Raw genomic sequence first — 10,278 nt, forward strand, 5'->3', positions numbered from 1 at the left:
AGAACATGCCCATACAGCCCGGAAACCACACAGCACCCCAATTTGAAAAATTGCTTTAAGCACCAGGGTTTGGTTTCATAATGTCCTGTTCAGGAGCTCCACAATAGAAAATCTTGTTATTTCAATTTTCTGAAGATGTGGGGAACTGACCTTTCTGAGAAATCAAGGTAAAATCAGTTTCAGGGTACAGAAGAAGCTGCATGAAATTCCCAAGAAGCTTTTGGCCTTTTGGAAGAAGTATGCAGGCAGCTAATAATTCCCTCTGAAACTTCTCAGTAGGTTTTCACACATCTCTGATTTAAAAGCAGGTAGTTAGTCAATGATCCGACTGGCAGCACTACTACCAATATGGCTTTGAAATGGAATATTGTGTCACAGATGGGTTCCGCACAGGGCAAATGTAACCAGCGTAAAGTGCAATACAAACTGTTGGGGGGAACTTCCCACCAGTCGCACCCCCAAAACAAATTTGCCCCATTTTATTTCCCTCAAATGGGGATTTTTGAAAATTACAAAACCAGCGATCCTTCTGCAAAATCCCATGTTGGATCCGCTCCCATGCAAACGGCCAGGCAGGAGGCACTTTATTTCCCTCCCTTCCATCGCACTGTCCACAGTCAGAGAGAACCCACCTGCTACGGGAATACATTCATTATTGCCCTGCTGTTGCAGGAAGGTCCCCTTTTTTAAAAAAAAAAATTGCCTGCTGCACATGCACAGCTATGCAGGTGCAGCTAATTGTATTGGGAGTCAATTGGCATGGCTGATGGATTCATTTCTGTATGCCTGCACAGCTACCCACGTGTCGCCAGACATTTAAAAAGAGAGAAAGAAGTGTCTCCGTGCGAAGGCACAAAAACAACCCAGGTTTTTGCTATGAGCTCCAATCACTGCCTGCACAGCACACATGTGAACGGGAAAAAGGAAAACGAGTTCCTTTATAACAACTGCAACCTGTTATGCATTCGCTGGGCAGAATCCACCATAGTTGTTTAATTCAGGACTCCTTGGCGGACACTTTGTATCTTCTGCTGCCTATTCTAAATAGGAGAGGACATCATTCTTTCAGGAATAGTGTTTCTTGGCAAACAAAAAAACCTTCCTTTCCCTGCTTGCCTTTTGTGGTTGCCACAGGGCTTAAAACTTAATGCCACTGTATCCAACAAGGAAGAGTCTTTGTTTAATGTAATCACCCAGTGCAGACTTGACAGACAAGGCTGTTGCCAGCCCCAGACAGCATGTAGCCCAGCCTTCTGCTAGCAGGAATCTTGACCCACCTTGCCTCACACCACTAAGGCCCCATTGCACTCAACATGAGCAAAATGGTACAAAAAACAAACAGACCACACGATCAAAATTAAAACTCAGCCATTTACTAGATTCTACAAAGAAATAAAAATGGTGGTGCACACTTGGCCTGTAGGCCTTATGTTGCCTACCCTGTTATAGAGGACCAGAGTCCAGGATGTTAGTTAATTGTATTATATCAAATTTTACAAAATGAAATTGGGCAGGAAAACTTGGCAAGTGCCCCAAGGCATCTATCCCTGGATAGTCACTTAATCGGCTACTCGTTTGGTGTTCAGCAGCATTCAACTGAACCCTAGCTGCATACAACATGGGGAAGGGTTGTTGGTGGGGTCCAGCACCTCTCAGCACAATTCTGTGCGGGATTTTTAAAGCATTAAATGTATAAGACTAGCCTATCTTAATAGTGTTCTTAGATTAACCTGCCCATCAGATGCAGGGATAATAATAATATAATAAAATAAATTATAATATAACAATCAAGTAAGCTCCATATTTTACCTCCAGTTAAAAAAAATGAACGTTCTGTATCTCTATCGCACCTTTTCCCCCGCGGAGTCCCAAACCCTATGATTCTCAACTGGTATCTCATTCAGGCCTGCCTAGGTTCAATAAGCTGTTCTACTGTTTCCATGAATATCTTAGCTGAACAGGCTCCATTCCATAGACTACAGGTGAGGTAGAGCACTTTCTCTGTTTTGGAAATTGGAATACTGCCTTGAGTTTGGGCTGCTACGCTAGGGAAGAATTCTGGCTACATCTTTATTACCCTTATATCCCTCTTAGAAAGCTACAAGTCTCCAAGGCACTGTTTAGGCTGCAACCTATATTATATCATGCACCTCATACGATTCTATCTTCCCATCACATCACTGTGATGTCACAGGACTTCCTGTCTTGTGCTTGCAACTCAGCAGGTCCCAGGCTAACACCTGTGGATTAAATGCAGGCCCCATGTCTGTAAAAGTTGGAGACCTCTGCTCTATAAGATACAGAGTCATATCTTGATTAGAATGTTCGGCCTTGGAACCGGCAGACACGAGGTCAAATCCCTTACTATGCTTTGACACTGATTGGATCACTTTGGGCCAATCACTCTCCATCAGCCCAAGCCTGGAGAATAAAAAGAGGCACTCCACCACTATGTCACCCTGAGTGCTATGAAAAGGGTGATATTTTGAAAAGGGGAGAAAAATAAATAAATGCCTGCATCTGTATTGACCCAAGGCACAGAAATAATTACTATAGTGCTTTTACTGCACTGTTGTCTGTTATCACAGGAGTCACTGTGCTGCTGTAGGGTCAAACAGAATGAGCTCCTCCTCTGATTTACTCTCTGAGAAAAGGTAGCATGGATGGTCTCACCCAACTCTCTGCTCAACTTGAGGGAATCTGCCCACCCACCCCCTCCCCCCAGCAGCAGGGATTGGCTTTGGCAGGGACCAATCACAGTAGCTGCTTCTCTTGGCTACCAGGATAATGCCACTGGCTGCCAGTATCTGACAGTTCCTCCTCACTTCCTGCCCTGGGTGATAAGAGGTGGCCTCTACAGAGAAGGAGGAGATCACCCTTTCAGAGCCCTCACAGTTGATTGTCTTTTTAAGAAATGCCACCACGCTATTTCTGCCCTACAATCAATGGGAGACTCTTAGCTCCTCAGTGCATTAAGAATTACAGCATCTACCGCTAACCCCCATTCCAGGCCCAAAGCTCCCGCCAAGAGATCTCTTTCATCAAAGTGCCAGTGGAATTCCTGTGAACTGAAGCAACACAACAGACTTTTAAAACAAATGTCTGTCCAATCAGAAGCACCTGCACAGTGAAATGCTGGACTCAATTGAAAGAACGTTCTTGCAAAAATAAAGCAGCACCTCATGTAAACAACCAAACTCTTGGAAATGAGGCAGTTAATTAGTCTTCTCTATATACGTATTGATTATTATCTAATAAATATATCATTGTAGCCCAAATGAATAGGGAAAGATACAGTGATTAGACAATGGCTATGATTTAATATCTATGTGTGGTAGCCCAAAGCTACTAGTTCTTGCACTATATGTATATAGATAGAGTAGATAGATAATATATTTCTGTACAGACTCTTAGTAGAGCTGTTTGCTTTTTTTACTGATCTTTGATTTTGCATTAACCTTTCGGGAAGCGTTTGGGGTCTCCCCTTTCTTCAAAGGTCTCCAAAGTTCCCTCGCACAATCCACAGGTTCATAAAAGAGTTTAATTGGATGGGCCCCCATTTTATCCTCCTTGGTTTTCTTCAGGTGCAGTCGGCCCTTCTGGAACGAGTGAGGTTTCGCATCAGGGGTGTTATAAAAAGCGTGTTGGTTTACACGGCTGTAGATAGGAAAGGAACAAAAAAAGGGATGGGGAGAGAGTTGGTCAAGTATTGCGTATTAAGGAGAAGATAAAGGATGTAGAGTTTTAGCAAGACATGATTTAGAAACGTTATTTCACATATTATAGCATTGAAATGACATACATACAGGCATCGGGCTTTCTTACTGGTTGAGATGTCTGTAAACTGGAAGAAAAAAAATGGACATGTTATTCAGATTGACAGAAACAAGGAGAAAACAGGTGAGATTTCAGCAGTGGATTCCCACACATGGAAGGCATTTCTGTCTGCACAGGGCATCCTCTTCTCTGCAGCCCCAAATGCCCCTCCCATACTGCTCCTGTGGGACAAGAAACCCCCAGGAATAGCGTGAGGGGGGAGTCTACAGGAGAGTGGGGAAATCAGCAGAAAGCCCCCCTTCCCTTCTGATTGCAAAAATCCTCTGCTGGATCCAGCCAAGGGGTCTGCAACCTGCAGCTCTCCAGATGTTCATGGACTACAGGGGCTGATGGGAATTTTAGTCCATGAACATCTGGAGAGCCGGAGGTTGCAGCCCCTGATCCAGCCCATTCACTTTTATTCATTTATTCTCTAAATTAACCATTAAATGGACAGCTGCTTTCTATTTAAATATTGTTATAGCTGTTCTTCCAACAAAAACAATCACGGGTCTTTCTCTGCAAGGTTCCAGGGAGGCTGGACATGACTGAACGTACACTCTAAGAAAACCCCCAAACTGGATCCCTCAAATCAGGACAGTCACTGATGCAATCATCCAACAAAACAGTGTGCACAGAGGAGAAGGAAATGAAATCATTTCAGCAAACTCCACCCTGGCCTACATACAATAAATTCAAAAATGTGCAGGGATCCTATATGCATGCAAATATTCATTTGTAGGCACCGGTCCGCATAATCCTGATTGAGGGAAGAGTGACCCACAATGGCAGTCAAAAGCTCATAAGTTCTGAACTCTAAATTTTTGTCTATTTTCCCCAGAGGAACTGATCTCCAGAAATGAGATGTCATTCTGAGGGATCCCTGGGTCTTACCTGGAAGTTGGCATCCCTATGGGAATGGGAAGGGAAAGTGGCAGTGGGGAAGAATAGAAGGGGCAGAAGGTGGAGGAGGGTAGAAGCCAAAGCAGGTGAAACTGTGAGAAAATCAGGTGCTAATAATGGGGGAAGTGGAGACATTGTGAGAAAGGAAGCAGTGGGGAATGTGACCCCCACACACACCAGATTCTCATGAATCCCCTGCTTGTTCCTCTCATTTTACATACTTTTTTACTGTTTTTGCAGAACTTTTATTGGTTTTGCTGGACATAGGAAGGATTGAAGAGCTAGGTGAGGCTCTGACATACCATCCCTGAGGCCCCTTCCACACATGCAGAATAATGCACTTTCAATGCACTTTCAATGCACTTTGCAGCTGGATTTTACTGCGTGGAGCAGAAAAATTCACTTGCAAACAATTGTGAAAATGGATTAAAAGTGCATTGTTCTGCATGTTTAAAAGGGGCCAGAAACATGAAAGGCCTTGGAATAGATCCCTCTGCCTTCTCTGATTTATTCTGTACATTGCCTACATAGTTTCAAGTGTAACTTCACACTCATAAAGGCAAGAAACATGTTCCTTTACCTTTGTTTTCAAATGAACGAGGAAATTTTGAAGAAGCTGCCCAGCACTATTTTCTCTGCTTTTCTTTTTTGTGCTTCTGAATAGTTGTGGCATATACACAACCTTGCCTACACTCAAAGCTTCAAGGTTATACAAATCATTACACAAAACATTAGGAGACTGCAAATAGATGCTGCTGTCCAATCTCCACCTGTAAAGTCATGCATTTTACTTCCCTGACATTCCCCTAAGAAACAGCCCGATATAAGATCTTGCCTTTGTTATCAGTTTGCATGGCATTTATTGCTGGTAAGCTTTTCATTTGCTACTTTGCACCTTCTGAGTAAATTAGCAGTCATGGCTCATTTGAAGTTGTGTGACTACCAAACTGAACACATACACACAGACACCCCTTCAATTATTGCATCTTTTTGTTGAGCATTGTTTCTTTTAAAAAGGCACCTGATGTTTCAAGCAACAGGCAAGCAGTGAGCCAGCAAATAGTTGCTTCCTGCCTCTTCCTGCCTGGGTTTGCAGCAATAAAGCAGGTACATTAATCCTGCTTTATCCTGTCACTCTACCTCTTTGGCCTCTCACCTCTTGGCCTCTTTTTTCTGTGAGGCAGTAGATCAGATATGTGACATTACTGTGACTTCTTGACTGTGATCATTCTCCAGCTAAGGGTCCCATTCCTGTTTCTGTGGCCTGCCGCTGCTCCAAGCGGTGGCAGGAGAAAAATGTATTAAAACGTTCAATGTCACAAGATGATGCCACATCACTTCTGGTGAAAAAATTGGCATAGAGTTAGCAGGAGGAGGACAGGCGCTAGGTTTAGCAGAGAGAGAATATTCCGGGGGTGAAATTGAAGGTGAAGGATCGAAAGGAGGGACATCTACGGCAGAGAGACCGCAGCAGATATCATCTGGTGGGGAGAAGCCAGCGGCAGGAAGCGTGATCCGTGGATCTGGCAACTCTGCCGAGTTCTGGTCCCTGGCACCTTTTATTAGGGTTTGCGGGAGGTGGGAAAGCGGGAGAAATACATGACTCATAGGGGCTGCGTACGTGCGGGAGGAAACGTTCCTGTCTGGGCCTAATCCATACCTGGGGGTATGCACCCCTTTGTCCGGGACATCTTGTGACAGTGAGTCAGGCATCTCATGACCTATGACTCATGGGGATCTTGTGACAGGTGAGCGTGTGCGCCCAGAAGGGCACAGATGGCACAGGCATTCCGCGCTCTCTCTGAGGCTCTGCTGGGTTCGCGGGGGACACCCCTACAGAGTTTCCAGTAATTACTAGAACTACCTATGACTTTTCCAATTATTTACTAAAAATAACATGGACCCACAGCTGGTGTCATGACCCGCCCCCCCCCATATCCCCACCCCACCCCCACAACACTCCTGCCGATTGTGACGTAGTGCTTGACAGACCCATCTCCAGCTGAGATATTAGTAAAATTTCCCTCAACAAAGTTTGCTTCTTTTTTCTCCCTGTTTCTCACCTCCTGCTGCAACCCCAAATGCCTCTGAAATGCTGTTACTGGGAGGGTCTCCGGTCTCCCATGAGCAGCATTTTACAGGGACATTTTGGGCCACAGCAGGAGGTAAGAAAGCTGCATTCTGTAGGCAGCAATCTTTCCACCTCTGCAACCATTCAGCCAGACCCACACCTTGAACAATGGGGAGAGAAGGCTGTGGATACAGCCATGAACTCCTTGGATGAACAGCACTGGATAAGTGTAATAAATATACAATACATGCCTTTATGATTAAATACAAATACAAAGACCTTTATTAGGCATATTTGCGCTACATAAAATTACAACAAGAAAAGGTATAATGTATGCTATTAATTTCCTCTTAGTGACATGACCTGCACCAAGTAGTGAGCTGTTTTCCCTAAAATCAGAGGATCGTTACTATTAAATAATATAATAATAATAATAAGCCTTTATTTGGCATAACAATAATCATAACACAATAAAAATACTATTAAATAGTTTTACCATGCAAACTTTGGGAGACGCTTTACCCATGATTGATGATAACAGAGCTTCCCTATGTGAATTATATTTTGGACAGTAACTTACAATGTGCTCCAGTATTTCCACTGCAGTAGGACAGCCTTTATGATTAAACAGCATAGGCTATAGCCTAGCACCGTGGTGGCGAACCTTTGGCACTCCAGATGTTATGGACTACAATTCCCATCAGCCCCTGCCAGCATGGCCAATTGGTTCGCCACCACTGTCCTAGCTGCTGCTTATGTAGAACAAAATCTTCCTTAAGCATATAAACAAAACATAGGCTCAAAGAAGCACAGAATTGTTCTGGTTTCTATTTTTTTAATCCCTCTCACACTGAACTGCACAAACTGCTTACTCATTCTGCTTGCATACATCCCCATGCAAATTCCCTTGCTTTTTCCTCTGGAGCAGGGCCACAGAGCATAACTAAAAAGAGATTGCCTCCTTTCCTACTTACCACGTGTTCATTGACATCACTATAGCTGGCCATGATCTGCTGATTCTGGTAATATTCAAGCTGCTTCTCCGCCAGATCCACTCGCTGCAGCAGATTCTCAATGAAGTGCTGAAGCCGGGCTTTGCCACGGACCTCCTTCTCTGCAGCCTCCTCTAGGAAGTGGTTGAACGTAACCACTTCCCTGCAACGAAAAAAAAATCACAAAACGCAGCTCTCTTAGAACTGCTGCTGCACAGAAGCTTTTCCTGCAGTGGACGCTGGATTTTAATTTGGTGACATCCTTGCGTCCCTCTCACAGATGCTCAGTGCCAGCTGCAATCTGCATCTTTCCAAGACTATGCCTACATCATGGTGTCACAACACTGTCACTTCTTTCCCTTTCTCAGTCAGGCATATGTTTCTAGACATAAAAACCAAAGCAAGTTCTTTCTAGATGATAACAACGTCTTCTCTTTGTGCTATGTTTGCCCCATCACTGATCCTGTACTAAGCATTCAATTTTATCCTTATGTAACCAGAAGTGAAGAGAAATAGCCCTTTTTGCAGCAGATAGAGAAAGCAGCTACCTGCGACAGGATGAATTCAACAGTACATGAATGCCTAACTGTGCATTTGAAGTCTCCTATATAGGACAGCAGCTGTCTCCTAGATTGGAGCTATTCTAATTGTTTTTCAAAGACTTGTTATAAATGCATCCTGCACTTATTCAGAGCACAAACATCATTAGCAAAAGCACAAGCAAGTAAAAGCCGTTGCAAAGAGAAACTAATAAATGAAATAGATGAGCTATTCTCAATAGGGGGCCATATAGCCCCCTGGCAGAACTATTTTTTTTCTCCATTTATATCCTGCCCTTTCCGACAGGGCTCAGGGCGCTGACAGTAAAACAATAAAAGCAATAATAAAAACAGTTCAAAATGCAAAAACCCAAAACAAGCTCAGATGGTGACATTCCTCCCTCCCCATCGTACCCACGGAGGACCAATAAGAATAGCAGTCAGGTCAGACCAGCTGGCCCGATGGAAATGCCTGGCGGAAAAGCTCTGTCTTACAGACCCTACGGAAACAATTTAGGCCCCGCAGGGCCCTGATCTCATACGGGAGCTTATTCCACCAGGTAGGGGCCAGGATCGTAAAAGCCCTGGCCCTCGTAGTGGCCAGCCAGATATCCTGTGGGCCAGGGACCACCCTATACAAACTTGAGGGGCACTGAGGACTTGGGCAGGGCAAGCTGGTAGGAGAAATGTTGGACTTTAGCCAGCCCTTCCTGGATGAAGATAATAATGCCAGGAAAAGTTGAAGGCAGTAGGAAAAGAGGAAAACCCAACATAAGACGGATTGACTCAATCGAGAAAGCCATGGCCCTCAGTTTGCAAGACCTAAGCAAGGCTTTTAATGAGAGGAAGCTTTGCAAGACATTAATTCATAAGGCTGCCATTAGTCAGAAAGGAACTGACAGCAGTGACACAGCTATAGAAGGCTGAATCGTAATGGCTTTTTTCTGGGCATGTCTGGCATGGCACCAATTAAAAGGTTCCTCCCCACAATGATATAATTGTGTGGATTTCTTGATCCATGTTCCAGGGCCGTTGTTCAGAATCAGATATATGATTTTAAGATCTATATAGCCCTGACCTGGATGGTCCAGGCTAGCCTGATCTTATCAGATCTCAGAAACGAAGTAAGGTTGGCCCTACTTGGATGGGAGACCATGAAGGAATTCCAGGGCTGCTATGCATTGGAAGGCAATGATAGTCTCTTGCCATGAAAACCATACTGGGTTGACATAAGTTAGCTGCAGCTTGATGGTACTTTACACACATATGAGTGAATGAAGTAAAGTGAAACATGTTTATTTGTTTGTTCTGGAACAGCAGGACTCACATGTTTGGCCTCCAAAGACTTTACAGTACCATCCCCTGGTAAATCAATTCCCAGAAAATGTAATGATTGTTTAGGAACATCCAGGTCATAATGTACAACGCGCCTGCCCTCATGTATAACCTTTGCTTACCCTTCCTTTTTTTCCTACTCTGCATTTTTCTTTCTTCTCTGACTTTGGATTGGAGGCTCCTCAAAGATTGGGCATCTGCCACAATTTAACTCTGAGAGACCCATGTATGATGCTACCACAATATAAATCTTCTCACTTCCTCCAAATTCAGCTGCTGGCTGCCTCGTCCCTTTAATTTTTACATTATTCATACACCTTTCCTTCAGCACTGGATTCATTTCCCTCTTTTTCCCCTCTTGAGACATTCGTAGAACAAGAGCTTGGCTCCAGGTTGACTGTGCAGTGCATTCTGGGACCTCGCATGGGCACAACAAACCCTTACTAATACAGCTCAGATTCTCTGTGGATTTTTATTTTCACAGAGGCCAGTCTCCAAACACTAGTGCGATGCCTGGCAAGCAAAAGAGAGCTAACCAATGCCAAAGGGAATAAGCAATATTCATAGTACACAGTTTGCTTGCTTCAAATGTTTGCAGTGTTGTCGGAGGACACTTGGACTC

At 44.1% G+C, this 10,278-nt stretch overlaps 1 protein-coding gene across 1 annotated transcript; it reads right to left on the minus strand.

Moving 5' to 3' along the window:
* Positions 1 to 691: 691 nt before the first annotated feature.
* Positions 692 to 10,023, minus strand: LOC125424886 (protein ZNF365-like). The gene is made up of 4 exons (XM_048482322.1): positions 9,797 to 10,023; positions 7,765 to 7,945; positions 3,807 to 3,844; positions 692 to 3,657 (listed from the first exon to the last, which is right to left on the minus strand). Exons 1-4 carry the CDS (start codon positions 10,021 to 10,023, stop codon positions 3,411 to 3,413), a joined length of 693 nt encoding a protein of 230 aa, XP_048338279.1. The 3' UTR covers positions 692 to 3,410.
* Positions 10,024 to 10,278: the final 255 nt, after the last annotated feature.

The sequence above is a fragment of the Sphaerodactylus townsendi genome, unplaced genomic scaffold (assembly GCF_021028975.2).
Source record: "Sphaerodactylus townsendi isolate TG3544 unplaced genomic scaffold, MPM_Stown_v2.3 scaffold_1334, whole genome shotgun sequence".
NCBI lineage: Eukaryota > Metazoa > Chordata > Lepidosauria > Squamata > Sphaerodactylidae > Sphaerodactylus > Sphaerodactylus townsendi.

Coding starts and splice junctions, on each gene's coding strand:
- LOC125424886 (XM_048482322.1), bottom strand. CDS start 10,023: ATGTCTCAAGAGGGGAAAAAGAGGGAAATGAATCCAGTGCTGAAGGAA. Junction 3,845..7,764: donor GTGATGTCAATGAACACGTG/GTAAGTAGGAAA, acceptor TTTTTCTTCCAG/TTTACAGACATCTCAACCAG. Junction 3,658..3,806: donor AGTAAGAAAGCCCGATGCCT/GTATGTATGTCA, acceptor TCCTATCTACAG/CCGTGTAAACCAACACGCTT.